Raw genomic sequence first — 16691 nt, forward strand, 5'->3', positions numbered from 1 at the left:
GAGCTAGAAAGAGAGTGAACTAGACTCGCACCAATTCACTTATAAGTAAGAATTTAGAACAGAAAGGTAATTATAAACTATTTCAATAAGCGACCCCTTGGGTGTCTTCAAGAAGATGTCATCTCAGGCTCTGGGAACGTGCAGATGAATGTTTTTCACTATATTCTGACATTTTGTAGAGTGAACAATTAGTCTATTAATTAAGAAAATAATCAGCAGGTTAATTGACAATGACAAAGGGGACGTACCTTCATCAGGTGTACTAATTGACGACTCCGAATGAATACTAAAGTCGCTCCGTGTCTGCTCGATGTGTGAAAAAGCAACTGTTCACCATTTAAACTTTAGAAGTTGATAATATGTCAGTGTTGTGTTTACAGCTTGTTGCACCGCCCCCAAGTGGCCAAAAAAAGTACTGAGAGTCGGACTAACATTTGTTGACAATAAGGATAAATATGGAATTTATTCATTCAATATAAACTTAATTTAGTTACCCCGACAAAACAGATTAGTCTTTTAAGAAAGGTGCATTGAGCAAATACCATTTAGTACATGTGTATCCATTCACCAGCTTTATGTGCATTTTTTTGCATCATCTGCACATCCCACTGTGGCTCATTTTCCTTGGTTTTAACAATATTTAGTTTAGTATAAAATAGATATTCAAAGCACACATCTCTGATTTGGTTTTTCCATTTGGAGATGTTTTGAAGTGGAATATAAGTGCACACTTCTTGGCTGTTGCACTGCTCTTGGCGAGAAACCGTCTTTCCATCAACAAGTGGCCTTAATATGTGGCTATGTCTCTTCGCCTTTGATACCTTCGAGCCATACAGGGGGAGCGTTGGAGAGTGGTAGGACTGGTAACTTGTTTTATTAGCTTGATGTTCTAAATGCATGTCTGTGCCTCGGGGAGCCTGTTCTACTTGGCCAAGTAAATAAGTGAGCCTCTCAGGGAGCAATTAACAGCAGGAGCTTCCTTTAAAACACACATGACGAGATCTGCTGTTAATGAGGTCCACTTTCCCCTTTACTATCACATATAATCATTTTTAAGAGTTTCATACTGCATATCTCTTGCTTTTGAGCTACACTTAGAAGCAGTGTGATGCATTTTTATGAAACTTTGAGCTCAATGTTATTCCTACAGCTATTGGGGAGACATTTTGCTAGAAAATCCTCTCCATTTCTGTTGTGAAGGCCATTTCAGGCTTTCTCATACCCACTGCAGGGAATAACAATCAGGCAGTATGTAGGTCAGGCTTGCTGAGAAGTAGGCATCAGTCTTTCACATCCCTCCATCATACATACCCTCCTTTGGACCCCGAGTCTGAGCATATGTTCATTCTAGCTGCTTGTAATCTATCTAAGACTGCTTGAGTATGTAATGAATGCAATTCATCTCGCATGCACTCAAATTAAAGTTCATCTACATTTCATAATAACAAATCGTCACAAAGAACAATACGCAAAAGGCTATGAGAGACAGACACACAAGGGACAAAGGTTTAAAATAGCTAAATAAAACTTTAATAGGTCTAGTTGCAAATGTACATAAATTGCACAGCCACAGTTTGTCAACACAAATTCCTCTGTACATTATTGTTTTGTCACTGTCGTCAAAGGAAGCAGAATCCAGCAAATACTTTATACTTTCAACATACTTACAAAAGTATTTTCTACAAGATAATAGAAAACATACAACATCTTTTACTTTATTTATAGCTTTATATTTTTGATTGATCTTTCTGACGGACTGGCTTAACTGTGTGAGGAGTGAGCTCATGGTTTTTTGACTCCGTAAACTCAATAAAATTAGATCAGAGGTGGGAACACGGATGGGCTAAAAGAACTGATAGCTGAGTACTTAAATTAGAAACCAATATGTGTAGCGATATATATGTGACAGCCTTTTATCAGTTATTATTGTACACTACAGTTTAAAGCGAGACTATGTAACGTTTGCTGAATATCGACCGCTGCTAAATGCTAAACCGCTGTCATGCTAATGAGCAGTTTAGCATTTAGCTCAACAATTGTTTGGCATTTAGCTAAGAATTTGGCTAAAATGCTAAGCTATTGTGACAGTAGCAAGTGGAGAAAAGTCAGTGCTTTGAATCATGAGCATTATACAGCAAACCTAAAATTAGGTAACATTAGCTAACCTTAGCCACCAAAAGCTACTGTTTATAATAGACCAAATAAGGCTGTAGCGGTCAAATCTTCGACTGTTTAGCTGAAAAATGCTAAGCTATTGTAACAGTAACACAAATAAGTCTGAACTTTATCAGTATTGTGCCTTATACAGCAAAATCTCTGTAAAATTTGCTAATAGCCACCAAATGCTGGTGGTTATGACAGTGTGTGAATTGTGTTTTATTGCTTTAGAATTAAACTTTTTATTCATGAGAGGCAAAATGTGTTTTTTCCTTCTGTTAAAAGTTACACAGTCTCATTTTAAACTGCAGTTGTACAATATTGTTTTGGCACTGAATGCCTGGTAAGATATGATGAGGAGAAAAGTGCCGTATCTTCAGTTTGAGGCTGTTCTTTTCTATTCAAACAGAAAAAAAAGCTAAATAGTTGTGTTTGCACTGATATAGCGGTTTGTGAATGAGCTAATCATACCAAAATCCCTTTCTTTCGGTTTTTAACTTTAACTTAACCAAGTTTTTAAACATCTCAAACAGGTTTCGTGCTCAAAAGAAAAAAAAAAAAAAAAAAAAGAAAAGCTACTTATAAACACCAACCACTGAACATAAAAGTGCTTCGAGCTAGACTGATGAGAAATACAGGATTGTGCTTGCGAATCTCATCGAGACTGGACTGCTTGGCCTGAAACCAACGAGGCGTCCTCCACGACTTCCCAAGAGTCAAACTCCTACTTACCTAGTCAGCTTTTTTTTTGGCTAGTGATATTACACTCTAAATACAATAAAAAACAATAGCTTTAACAGGGAGAACACTGAAAGGTTAATTTAATTGTATAGTTCTACCCAGTGAGGACAGGTGACCGACTGAGCTATTTTGTATTTACAATATCCATAATGATACAGCAGAGTTTGAGCACAAGATACATTTACAAAAAGCTCTTGTTAACATTAGGTAAAAATAGTGTGAGCATTTTATTTACACTTTCCCAGGCTGTCCAGCCTCTTGATACACTCAGTTATCATATATATTTACTGTATATGTCTGCAGCAAGCCATTCATCAACATCATCATCATTATCATCATCATCATCATCATCATCACCACCTTCCAATTGGCAACAAAAGAAAACAAATAGTGATACCAATGCTATCATTGGTTCTAGAGCAAGGATGAAGCATGCAGAGCCTCACACTATAGTCTGTTACAGGTAAGAAAAATGAATACAAAAATATACAAAATACAGATGCTGAGATGGAGCTATGGGATCTGAGAGCGATGACAGGAACGATTTGAAGGACCTCTTTAAGACCGACTGTGAGTTAGCATCTTCACATTCAGAAGAACCGGGTGGAGGGTTGGGTGGGGTGGAGTGGAGTGGAGTGGGGTGGGGGTAAGAAAAAGAGACAAAGACAGGAGATGAGAAGAGAGATGATGCCACTAAGGTTAACAGAGTCACAGTTTGGATGCAGCATACTTCATTACCACTGACAAACAAAGCAGTTAAAAGAGAAATATGTTGTAACTAAGGAGGCCATTAGCACAATGGCTCACCAGTCCAGTGTATACTATGAGCGAGTGCGTCCAAAACACGTCTCTCAATAGCTCTTGTGCTACTAGAGCAAGAAGACCACACACACACGTATATATATATATATATATATATAAAACTCATGAGCCAACCGAAAAATCTACATCTGGGTTTAACTGATCTGTCTTTCGGAGCAGTGACGAGCACCAGGAGAAGAACCGATCACTTGACGGTGCAAGTTGTGCAAGCTACGCAGGAGGTGTTTGAACTACTGTTACAGAAATTACTCTTACATGTAGCGTGTACTGTATGTAAAAGGTTAAACGTCTTGGGAGTTTGTTTTTTTTTTTTTTTTTGATGGATTGGCTGAGGCGATGGTGCTGATCACTGCTCTGGTGTGGTCTCTTCCTCCAGGGCTCTAAAGCAAGCTACACACTACAGTCTTTCATCGTCAGAGAAAATAAAACTAGATCTCACTCCTAAATAAAGGGCTGCTTTTATATTTGAGATTATCAAATATAGGTATATGTGTGTATATTCTATAGAAGAAAAAAAAAAACAAACAAAAGAAATGCATACATCTATATTAAATTTCATTAATATAGTATCACATAGAATTCATTTACTTTAGTTTTCATAATACATTTAAGTGTGTACAATTTTATTTTTGTATCCTTTACAAATCCACAGTATAAGTTGTGCCTTTTTTTTTTTTTTTTTTTTTTTGCAGAAACAGGGGAGAAAGTCGAGGTGTGTTCCTTACTTAAGGCGTTTCATGTACCAATAGCTTTTCACAAAGTGCACTACATAGGTATGGAGGGGGGAAGCAAAGGGGGGGAGGGGTGGGGTGGGGGTGGGGGGGGGAAGTGGGACGTTCAGGAACACACCCGAGGAGTGAAAAGGGAAATAGAGAAGATTTGTTTTGGACTAAAAATATCTTTTTTTCTTTTAGCTCCTATTTGGTTCTTTATAAACAATGATTTTCAAATAAAGCACTAGAAATGAATCTCTCCAGACAACTAAAGTGATAATCCTCAATGTGTGTTATTGTTATTAAGTGGGTCCACTTGGTCGTCAAGAGGAAGAAGAATAAAGAGAAAGAGACAGAGAGAGAGAGAGAGAGAGAGAGAGAGAGAGACGAGGAGAGGAGGGTTGCTAGGGCGACCGTTGTCTGGCGGTCGTCGCTGTGTGTGGTTATATAGTGGTTCGTCCCGGGCGTAGGCAGGGTCTTGAATTGTCCCAGCGACTGCATACATCCACTGGCAAAGTGTTTGACTGATGGACAGCTTTGAGTTTCGTATGTACAAGCTCTGCACCGCCTCCTCTGGCCGTCGCCCTCGTGATGAAGGCCGTCTGGTGATCTTGTTCTCTTGGTGATCTGTCCGTCACGCCAGATCCCACCTCTTTTTGGCTGGCTAACCCCCCAATCAGAGCGAGGTCCTGACTCCCACACTGTGTCCAAAAAGTGGAAATGTCTTCCAAAAAAAAGTACTGTCCGCTTTTAAAAACACACACACACGCACACGCACGCGCACTCGCACACATCTTGGCGGTCTTTCAAAACTGGCATGCATCCGTGCATGCACGTATAGACGTCCTCTCGTTTATTAACTGTACACACGCAGGCACGCGACACTCACTCGTGGGCAGATGCCAGTCTGTCTAGCAGTTGCTGCTGTTCCTAAACTCTCCGTTCTCAGTAATCTGCAGTTTGGTGGGGTTGGTGGGGGAGATGCCGTTACGGGTCTGCATGCTGTAGCGCTCCTTCAGCTGGGTCAGCGCGCTCATCAGACGGGCGTTGGCCGCATCCAACGATGCTATGCGCTTCTCCTGCACACACAAGTATAAATACAGTCAGAGAGACAGTCTTAACAAAGAAAAACGTGTCATATATATAGCTCATTTCAACAAATTGAATGCCTCTCGTTCATGGGTGGGTGCATGTTTGCAAAGATTTGATCTTTTGCTTCAACATCCCCGGATTTCTTCTTTTGTTTCATTCAGAAAAAATGTCACCGAAAAAGTAAAAAGTAAACTTCACAGTGCTGAGCTTCAAGTCCTGCTGTGAGGAATCAGCAGGGGATAACAGTGTCAGTAGAAGCAAAAGGGGAACTGAAAGAATTAGAAAATGTTATTACAGCTGTCAATGTTGCTCTGCCACAGAAATGGCACAGAAAGGAAGTTGTTTTGCTAAAGGAAAGTGGTCCATGACTAATACTGGAGGTGACCAAAGGGACACGACTATGGTCACGACCTGCATTAAGACCTTGAGGCAGCTGCGGCATAAGATACTTTCAAACTGTAGTTGTTAAAATATGCCGATAAAACCATAAAATCTAGAAAAAAAAAGTTGCAGAAACTCTTAGTATACAGGCAGTTTTATATCAGATTTTAACTTTTATTTTACTTGATTTCATTCACTCATTTAAACTCCAAATATCTTCACATTAAAGCATTTTAAATTCCTGACTCAAATAGGTGTTCATGACTCTTACAACAGGTTTGCACTACTCATAAATTTCATTTGTACCTAAGAGACAATTTTAAGTAAAATCAGTGAATTCTTTTACTCGTGCCACTTAAGAACGGATCTGTTTGAATGAGTGCTTCTTGCATAAAAGCCTTTATATCAGTTGTATAATGGCGGCTGAGCTGAACGGCGGGAGCGAGCTTCCCTCAATGTCTTTGTAATGAGCTTTTCATTTTCATTCTGTCTGTTTACTGTGGAAGACAACTTATTGCCTTACTGCGGCGTGTTTGTTTACAGATGCAAAGTCTCATTACTTGGAGCGTGAAGGAGATTAATTACCTATGCATGTTCGCGTCTGGCTTTGTGTAAATGCCATGTTGTATTTTTCTTTCCTGTTCTGTTGTAAAACCACTAATAATTAATCTCCAAAGATGCACATATGTGCTTCACTGTGTGTCTCTGTGTGTGTTTGCTTATATACATACATATATAATGCACACTTTTTCAAGAGTATACATGAAACAGTATCCAGAGACGACCGTAACAAACACGCACAGCAGCGTTTAATCCTTTATGGCAACACTTCTTCCCACACAATCACTCTCTGGTTAGTTTAATATTATATTCCCAACAATCAATATTCAGAATTCCAGCAACATTTCCCTTGTTTTCTAAGAAGGATTTTAAACACGGTTTTATATGACTAGGAACCACTATGGATTATAGAGGAGCTACATATTGGCAGAAAAGATAAATGTATAAATCTCTGTTTTATAAGAGACAGAGAGAGAGAGAGAGAGGGGGGGGGGGGGGGGAGGGAGCTGAGACGTTCTGCTCAGCCATTCAAGCTTGTCAACGCCAGCGCTGAGACAGCTATGAATTAAACATCTCTTTGTATTTCAGTGACCCTTTGTCTCCTCAAGCAGAAAACAAAAGTGACAGCACATACAAATGTGAAAAACACAGACAGAAAAGTACTGACAAAATTAGATGCAACCTGTGACTAGCGGGCGCTTGGATTTTCCTGTCAGTCAACATATTGCGAAAACTGACCTGTGCATCGATGATCTTCTGTTTAGAGTCTACCACCGCCTGCATGTCTGAGTGATCCTTCTTCAGCTCCTCTTCCACTGACATTAACCTGGAGATGTAAAGAAGAGGATGAAGTCTAAGTAATAGAAGGACAAAGCTGCATGTCAACAGAACAGCTTCTTCCTCTTCCTACCTGCTGATGATGCCCTTCATCTGGAGGTCTTTGTCGTCCTGCTGTCTGCGCAGGCGCTCCTCAGACTCCTCCAGCCTGGCCTGGTACTCCATCAACACCTTCTGGGCTTGCTCGTCCTGACCCTTCAGACGGGCCTCGTACTCCTCCAGCTTCTGCACCGACGCCCGCAGCTTCTCCTGCAGCACCGCGATCTCCTGCTGGTACTGAACAAAGAAGAAGCAGAGAGAGAGGAAGAGATTATCATCATCGCCTCGGTCGTTATCGTAATGATGATCATCATCGTCATCATCAGCCCTATCGGCGGGCTCCTCTTCTTCGTTACAAAGCTGACAAGAACAAAAAAAAAAGGAATCTCTCAGTCAGACCTGAGAGTACAATTTCTTTTTCGGATCTCAGGAAATCACATGGTTCAATTACGAGCCACTTTCATTAAAGCACTTTTATACTGAACTTGTATCGCTGCAAAACTTTTTTTTGCCTTTTAAACTCAATATATTTTTCCTTCCAATCAGGCAATACTTCTACTGATATTGATAAGCTTTCATCATTACTAGAAAATCTTAATAAATCCAAAAAAACGGTATCAAATTCAGCTGTTTTCCCCTTTGAAACAAAGACTTTCTGACCTGTTGAGAAGTTAAACTGGCTAAAAAAAAACAAAAACAGATAGTGAAAAAGAGGACGGTTAGACTGAACAAAACAAAAGGAGGGGGGTGAGAAGGGTGGGATGCAACCTGTGAAGTAGGAGTATAGCCTGTGAAATAAGCCCTGAAAATCTCTTCCTGGAGTTTCTTTCAGGCGAGGAGAAAAAACGATTGTAGGAATCAAATCCCTTCTGGATAGAAAACAACACATTCCCTATAACTCCGAAGGATACTGTGGTCAGTCAGCGTGTCACTGGAGGACCAGTGAGAGTGACATCACAGACAGGACGACCTGACAGTGATTAAGGAAGAAGTGATAAAACTTCAGGTTTGATTCGACCGATTTGCTTGATTTAGTTAACCCGTTGTCTTTAGTCAACGGTTTAACTAAATGTCAATCATAGTCTGTAGTCAATTGTGGTTTTAGGGGAACCTGTTAAATCTCATCAGGCTTCATTCTTACTTTGTTTCCTGATAATGTTTTCTTTCACTTGATCCTGTCACAGAACAAGTCACCAGACTAAACTAAAAATGACGGCAGCACACTATGACAAAAAAAGGAATTGTTATACCGTACCTGAGGAAAGTCTGGTTTTAATGAGATTCTTTTCATGTTACAATAATTTTATATGAATTATTCCATTTTAATCAGAAATTCTTGTTGTAACAAGGTATAATTTAATGTGGTTATATCACAAAATGTTCATGTTATTACACAAAGTCGATAAATCTTGTTTCTCATTATAACAACATTCCAAATTATCTCATTCAAACAGGAAACTTTTCACCTTTTAACTCGGTATGTTGTTATAACACACACACACACACACACACACATACACACAAAGACAAACAATATCCACTTGCTTCCTGAAGACAAGAGGTTTATTTAGCCTTCACTGGCTTTATAATTTAATAACGACTGGCTGTACGGTTTGATTAAGTCTTATTTCATGCTTGTAATGAGACACGTTGAGGTTATCATTCGTCTGTCCATCCTTCATCTATCTACGTGTTGAACAGGTCACCAGTCTATCACAAGGCTGATACATACAGACAGATAATCATACTCACAGTTTTTAGAGTCAAGGTGTGGTTATCATACATATATTTTTGTCCAGATTAAAAACTGTATGTAAAACTGTACTTGGAGGGAATGAGAGAGGTAGAGTATGTGTTCAGGACCGCTGACAGACAGACGATGGGATATCGGCCTTTGGTATTTATGAGAGGCCGTGAACTGAACGCACATTTTAAGCACGCCATCTTTTCTAATGTCATCTGGCCTTGTGCTTATTGCTGGCGCTGTCAGGAGCAGCAACTGAAAGGTAACAGATGTCTGTACTTGTCAGGTAACAACTGCATCACCGCGCAGGCTGTTAGCAGCTCATTTTCACTCAATCACAGGTTTAACCCGACTGTGCACACGGTAACGGCTCACGATTATAATACACCCGAGTGTCTTTTTAGGCGCTTTTTCTCAAACTTATCGAGAGTAGAGTTTCTTATTTTAAGGATAAATTAGAGATTTGCTTGTTTTGTGTAATAACAGAAAAGTTTCATGTTATAACAAGTGATGACTAGAAATGTTTCTCGTTACAAATTGGGATGTAATTTGAATAGTAATAACAAGACAATATGTCATAATAACATATAAAATAAATGAGAACCTGAGCAAGTATTTTGTTGTCATGGTGAAAGTAATACGACAAGTTTATCTGCATATTATATCTGAACAAACTCCAGATCATTACTCAGCAGTAATTGATGGAGAACAATGTGAAAGACAAACTATCAGAGCATCCTGAATGATCAGAGATTCAATTACACACTGTGAGGATGCTGCTGGGATCATTTATCTCTCCTCGTCACCTTCTCTTATTTTTCCCGCATCACTCTCCCGCCTACCACTGGGACATTTTTCCCATCATCCCTCTCTTCCCAGGAGGAAGTGACCTCAAAAAGATTTATCTTATCGGTCTCCTCGACCCTTTCTCCATCTCTAATATCCCCCCTTGCTCTTGTCATTACATCCCCTGAGAGTGAATGACATCTACTGTATCTATAGCTCTCTTTGTCCTGCCTCTCAGTCCCTGCAGCGATCTCCCTCGAACTCGCGACTCAGCGACTCTGCTCGGTAACCAGCGACGTCTTTCTCTACGCTCTTTTCTCTTACCTGCAACCTCCTTTTCTATCTTTAAAATCTGATCTCAACTCAGAGGAACCTTTTTCTCTCTGCATCGTTTGAAAGAAAAACTCCAATTAATCAGATGTTAGTGAGGAAAGTTTTGCTGAAATATAAAATTGTGTCTTTATTTTTGAGTATTTTGACCTTGCACAGTGTCAACAATCATATATCTGTATACATCAGATGATAAACAGTGTGCCATTTCATTGTTTTTCAGTGTTACAGTTGTTTGTTGCAGATGTGTATTTGAAATTCAAGCGACTAAAGAATATAAATGTTGTATACAAAAGAGAATGGAGGATAAAGGTCATCTGCACAGATGCAGCTCCGTCCCTGCTGTATTACATTTGATGAGAACATCATGGAGTAAGTAGATTTTATTTCAAACGATCCTGACACGATTATCAAGAGACAGCACCATCCGTCCTCTGCATCATGGATAATTAGGCTCAAATATCAAATATGCACAGAAAAAAGATCTGCTGCAGTCCAACAGATCCTTCCACATCAAACTACATATATTTTTCAATAAAGTTAGACATGTATTTTTTTAACTAATTTGCTTCGTTCACTAGTTTCACATGTGCTAATAAATGATGCAATTAAGCGACTAAAGACTTTGTGTAAATGTTTTATGTTGCTTTATTTATCGATCGATAGCGTGAGTTGACTAGTGATTCATTATAACCATAAGCTTCTCACAATCTCCTTCTTATGTGTTTTGGTATTGTTGATTTATCTAAGATTTAATATTCATGCATGTGCTTGTTTTTCGGGGATAAATTCTCCCAGAAAAATTCTCGTTGCTGCTCGGATTGTTTGAGAAACTTCTTCAAATAGCAGAGCCGTCTCTGCGAAATCTTACCGTCTAACAGTTTTCTATGAATGTTCACTTCCTTGAGGTTAGTTTCTCTGACTGAAATGTTGAAACTATAGTTCTTGTGTTCATCTGTATTATTCTTGAATGTATATCTTATATCTGTATATGCAAATGAATTTGACCAAACTATGGACCATTAGCAGGAGCATGAGTCTAAGCCGCTGTGGAAGATTTTCTCGTCGCTGCTCTGGTATTTTAAGGTTGCTGCGGCTTCTTTGTTAGACTGAAGTTATTGCCTTCTTTGGTTGCTCTCCCTGCCTGGGCTTCTGGCTTCCATAAAGTATGAGCTATATTAGGATGACAGGTTTGTATTCATTATGGATGGAGAAAAAAAAAAAGAAAAGGAAAAAAAAAAGAAAAAAGGGGGAGCATATGGCAGCCAATCAAAAGCGTAGAAGCGAAGCTGAGGGGTGAATGGTTGTAAAGGTTGCTGAGAAGAGAAGCGAGCGGGAACGTAGGCAGAGGAAGCAGCAGGAAAAAAAAAAGCTTCTTTCTGTCTCTCTGTTTTCTCACAGAGATGCAAACGCACACAAAGCTCAAACACGTCTGTGTGAATGTACTGCATGTGCATACACACACACGTACACATTCACACACCTGCTTTTGGCTATTAAGTTCATTCCACAGATGGTAAGAAAGAGGGAGTAAAGTAGTGAGGGGTGTGTGGCGTTCCTGAGGTGGAGGGAGGTTTGTTTTTTTTTTTTTTTTAATGAAACTATAATATCCATTATTGTAGAAGTATCAAATTGTTTTCCATCACCTGCTTTAGATTAGCTCATCCTACGATACACAGAATGTTGTCCTGAGACAGGAAGTATATTAGAAACCATTAGATGTGGTCGTATTTTCGCTACTGGCACATGCTGATGTTCTCTTCTGGTTATATTTAGCCTCATAATTATTTTGCCTGTAATAACCGCTTTCTGCCATTACTGCTGTTGCTATGACTTCCCTGAAGTTGACAGCTGCAACAAAAGCTCTCACTGTTGGTTGTGAATCAGAACCGATAAACAGCCTGAACGTCGGCGAAAAGCCAATTTCACAAAAACGGGGAGATTGACGTATTATAGGGTCACATGCGGTGCCAGACTGTTGTACAATGCATCCTATTAACTTCAGTTTAATGATATAAACGCTCATATTATGGCTTTAAGTGATAATTTGGGTATGTCTAACAGACCTCAGGCTTAGAGGAAAGGCGAGGGCGAAGTGGGGGGGGGGGGGGGGGGGGGTAGATACAGCAGATAATTAAGTGTAGAAGGGGTGTTTTGAGGGAGGTATATGAGGGAGCTAATGAGAGGAAGAGGAGAGGAAGGACAGTTAAGTGGGCGAAGGGCTGAAGGTTGAGGTGGTTTGTGAAAAAGGAGGGTTGGTAGAAGTCAAAAGGTTGGATGAGGAGGCAGGTTACCTTCTCCACCTGAGTCAGATCCTCTCTGTTTCTCAGTGACTCTGGCTCCATCCCCTCATGGTCTAAATACTGCACATTCATATTCAATAGCCAGGCGGCTGTGCGGTCCAGCGCACTGGGGTTCACTGGGGAGGGGGCCTAGTAAAACCAACACAACACACACACACACACGTACATGAGCTGAGTGCAAGTGACGGGGAGGAGGAGGAGGAGGAGGGGGAAGGGGAAGGGGAAGGGGAGGGGGGGAGTGGAGGAGGAGGAGGAGGAGGAGGAGGAGGAGGAGGAGGGAGGTTGCAATCACAGCACAGAAACAACAGAAATAAGCTTGAAATGCGCTAACTCATCTGGATTGAAAGCAGGTGGGATGGATACGCACTCCTGTTCTGCAAGCTCACACATACGCCGTAGCACACACCTCCGAGCGCTGATTTTAAACACGTGTGAGTGAGTGTGCGCACACCTACAGACACATGTACAGTGTCATACATGAGGAAGGTATCTACTATAAGCCCTGGAGGCAGATACTGGCAGGTGAAGTAAGGTGCGTGTGTGTGTGTTTATATATCTGCCAGTTATCGGATGGACAGATGAGTAGAGAGGGTGGCTGTGGGCTGTTATAGTACATGAGAGGAAACGTAGGATGTTTTTATGCTCATTTGCATTGAAAGCTTTTTCAAAAGGCTGAAATATTTGAATCAGGAAATGGGATAGGACAGAATAAAAGTATAAACTTAAATAGACCGTAGGTGTCAAAGCCCTTTTTAGTGACAATTAATTGATGACCTGTTAGAAAAAAGTTCATTTTAATGCAGACAGATTGAATTAAGATATGAATTCACATTAATTTAGGGTCAAAATCCTGCTTTCTGTTAATAAATGATTTTATCTCGGGCTACGTCGCCCATAACATTACATTACAATGGGAAGGACTTTAGAATTTAGAGTTTGATTCATTAATTAGTTGATAATCGAGCTAAAAATAGCAATAAAAATATAAAAATAATCAATTTAATAATAGATTAAAAACACCTAAAATCATTTCCAGCTTTTCAAATGTGAGCATTTTTCTGCTGTTCTTTGTTTTATATCATTATAAACTGAATATCTTTGGGTTTTGGACTGTTGGTGGAACAAAACAAGATATATGAAGATGTTACTCTGGGCTCTGGGAAATTAATGGACAGTTGTCCTATTACTTTTTGACATTTTGCAGACTGAACAATTAATTGATAATAAAAAAAATAATCAACAATAGTTGCAGCACTAGTAGAATTTAAATCTGACCTGACAACACTCAATTTCACAGATTGTCTAAAAAAACTAAAAACAAAAAAGAGGTAAAAATCTTTAAAGTCCTCAACTTAAATGTACGTTCATTATCAGTAGTTGAAGCAGCAAAGCTAAAGTTCCCTAAATGTACAAATTAAATTAAGGATTGGTGCTGTTAATTAGCCAGTTAATCTAATGGCAAGAGAGCAAGGCATCATGGTTAATATGCAGATGCCCTTCAGCCAGTCACCAAGGGCAACCATTGACCAGTGTTTTTTAATTAGAGCCTATAATCAAGACCTGCCAGTAATGGAAAGACTTGACGGTAAAGGCATGGGAAAGAAACCTCCCACTGTGTCCACACACACCGACACACACATCGTATCTATACGCTGACTCAGTGATATATCTGTTTGTATCCATGCGGTCTGTTTTTCTGTTGCCTTGTGCGCACGTGTGAGCACATACTGTATATCACTAGTTAATAAGATGCTAATCGTGCCTCCGCCACCCTCATTCTCAGCCCATTAAACTTGACCAGTAAAAACAGTGGTGAAGTGATGAGCTGCCTGTATGCAAATTACTGTTATTACACGCACAATAACTGTAGTTCATTAGGGCACAATGTGCAGTGTCTGTGCTGAGTCCACCCACACAGCCCTTCTCAACATGCTATGAGACAAATGGGCGTTTTTGTAATTGCAACTTTTTCTATCACTGTAATTTCCGGTGGATACATGGACTGAGTCAGCTACTGTATAAGCTGACTGTCTTGATTAATGTCCTGATCACTATCGTCCTCAGTTGTTGTAAGTTAAACGTGTGTGTGTGTGCGCTACTGTCGATGCTCCGCGTGTCCCGTACCTGTTTGTGCTGAGCCCTCTGCTTGGTCTCAGGACTGTCACCTTTGGAGGAGGAGGACTGCTGTCGTAACCGAGCCCCGCTGCCCGGCCAGTCGGGTGACGATGTCATCATGCTGCCGGAGGACGGCCGAGGGTAGGGTCCGCTGTTGAGCAGGTTTGGAGGCGTGCGGCCCCGCGTGATGCTCTGAGGTGGAGGTTGGTCTATCCTCCGCTGCGGGCCGGCGCTGTTCTGTCTGGGGACGGTGGGCTGGTGCTGCATTTCTGTCAGGGACAGCTGTCGGCGGTTAAACTCGCCCGAGCGCCTGGTGTACTCGTCCCCGCTGCTCCCGCCACCGCCGCCACCGCCACCTCCTCCGCCGCCGCCGCCACCTCCTCCACCGTGGTTCAAGAAGGCGTGTTTCCCTCCCGCTGGTCCGTCCTCGTTGTTGCTATGGGAACTGACGGAACTGTGGCATTCGGAGCCTGAGTCGGTCATTCCACGAGGGGACACGGGCAGGCAAGCGGCCATCTGGTACACTGGGTTCTGGAAGGACAGGGGGGCTAGTAACTGGGCGGGTCGGCCTGGGGTGCTTTCTGTACCTGGGGTGGTGGGGGTCTGGCCTGGCCTCCTCAAGGTGGGACCTCCAGGGATGTTGCCCTGTGGGACTCTAGCTGACCAGCCGCCACCAGGGGCCGGGCCTTCACCCATGACGTCTGAGGTACTGGGACCTGGGCCACTTTCCAGACTGCGGGGGTCCTGGAGGTCCACCATGGACAGACTCTTGCTGCCATTGGCCATGCCCAGGTCAGGCTCGTTGGTCTCAGAGTAGCTCGAGCTGCGTGCTGGGGAAGGCTGGATCCCTGAGCTCCTTGTCACAAAAAATATGTCCTTATTTTCTGGGGTTGGGGAGGGTAACCTGGTGAAGTCGACCAATCTGAGAGAGAAAACATAGAGAAACAGACCAAAAATAAAATAAATCTGGATAAATCTGGATAATCTAGATAAAAAAAAATGGTTCAGATAGCACAAAATATGTCACCCGATCAGAATGAAACAAAATATGTAACGTAAAACCAAAGGGCAGTCTAAAAAACATCAATAAAAACAAAGAAGACCAATCAAACATATCAAACAAACATACTGTACCACTGGAAATTTGTAATCTGAAAAATTTCAATATGTGTGGCTTCTACGCTCGTTCCCTTCGTCCCCTCACCTTCCCGTTCTTCCTTCCCCTTCTGCCAGCAGATGGAGGCTTTATTGCCAGTAGACGATTACCTTGACAGACGTGATTTATCTTCCAATAATCTCTATCATTCACATCACGCTCGTCTCCTCCCTCTTTTCTGTGTCCTTCTTCCTCTGTTCCATTACCCTTCCTTACTAACTTCTTTCTCCCCTTCATTCTGCTCAATTTCTTCCCTCTTTTTTTTCCCCCAACCTTGGTACTGTCTCCTTTTCATTCTCCTACTTTTCATGTCACCGGTCGGCGGACGAAAAGCAATTAGGTGAGAAGGCAGAGCTCATTCGGATGCTGTTTCGGTCTCACGGCATGCTGATGAGGATACACCTCACGCACGTCAATATATAAACAGACAATTTATTGCGATAAAGAGAGTAGGCTCTGACATTAAGTCATATAGGGACATCACTTTATGCTTCTATTGATCGTGGCCTCCTGATGAGCATAATGATATCAGCTGTCTGGCTCTCTGGCTTCCTGTTTCTCTACTTGTCTCCTCTTCCAGTACAGTATTCTCTCATCTCGTCTGTTCTCTTGTAGCGGTGTATTTACCGGTCTTCCTGAAGCACAGTATCGTTACATTCATCAATCTTTCAGTGTCACCTTGCCATTGTTGAGCCAGTGAGCAAGAGGACTGGAGATAAGTGAGATAAGCTGCTGTCTGAGTGTGTATTCATCCACAGGTGAATAAAAGAAAGGTTTTTTCCTCTGGCTGATGTAAACAAGCAGGGGTGACGCTCTCTCTGTGTCACGGCCTCACATGACAAAACGTTTTAACACTCGAGCAGAACAGGCGGTGTGAGGGAGCTGACTGGTGTCTAGTATCATCGTTGGCTTCG

General features: G+C 41.4%; 1 protein-coding gene across 17 annotated transcripts in view; it reads right to left on the reverse strand.

The window, feature by feature from the left end:
* Positions 1–1507: 1507 nt before the first annotated feature.
* Positions 1508–16691, reverse strand: part of LOC122968108 (disabled homolog 2-interacting protein-like) — a 149602-nt gene continuing 134418 nt past the window's right edge. For 15 of the 17 annotated variants that reach the window (XM_044333061.1, XM_044333059.1, XM_044333058.1 and 12 more), the window contains 5 exons: positions 14631–15543; positions 12498–12635; positions 7378–7580; positions 7206–7293; positions 1508–5512 (listed from right to left, as the gene is read on the reverse strand). In XM_044333061.1, the coding sequence (XP_044188996.1) occupies positions 5345–5512; positions 7206–7293; positions 7378–7580; positions 12498–12635; positions 14631–15543 (1510 nt within the window). In that variant the 3' untranslated portion in view covers positions 1508–5344. The remainder of the gene's footprint in view (positions 5513–7205; positions 7294–7377; positions 7581–12497; positions 12636–14630; positions 15544–16691) is intronic. The other 2 variants (XM_044333056.1, XM_044333063.1) reach the window with 2 other exon arrangements.

The sequence above is a fragment of the Thunnus albacares genome, chromosome 18, assembly GCF_914725855.1.
Source record: "Thunnus albacares chromosome 18, fThuAlb1.1, whole genome shotgun sequence".
NCBI lineage: Eukaryota > Metazoa > Chordata > Actinopteri > Scombriformes > Scombridae > Thunnus > Thunnus albacares.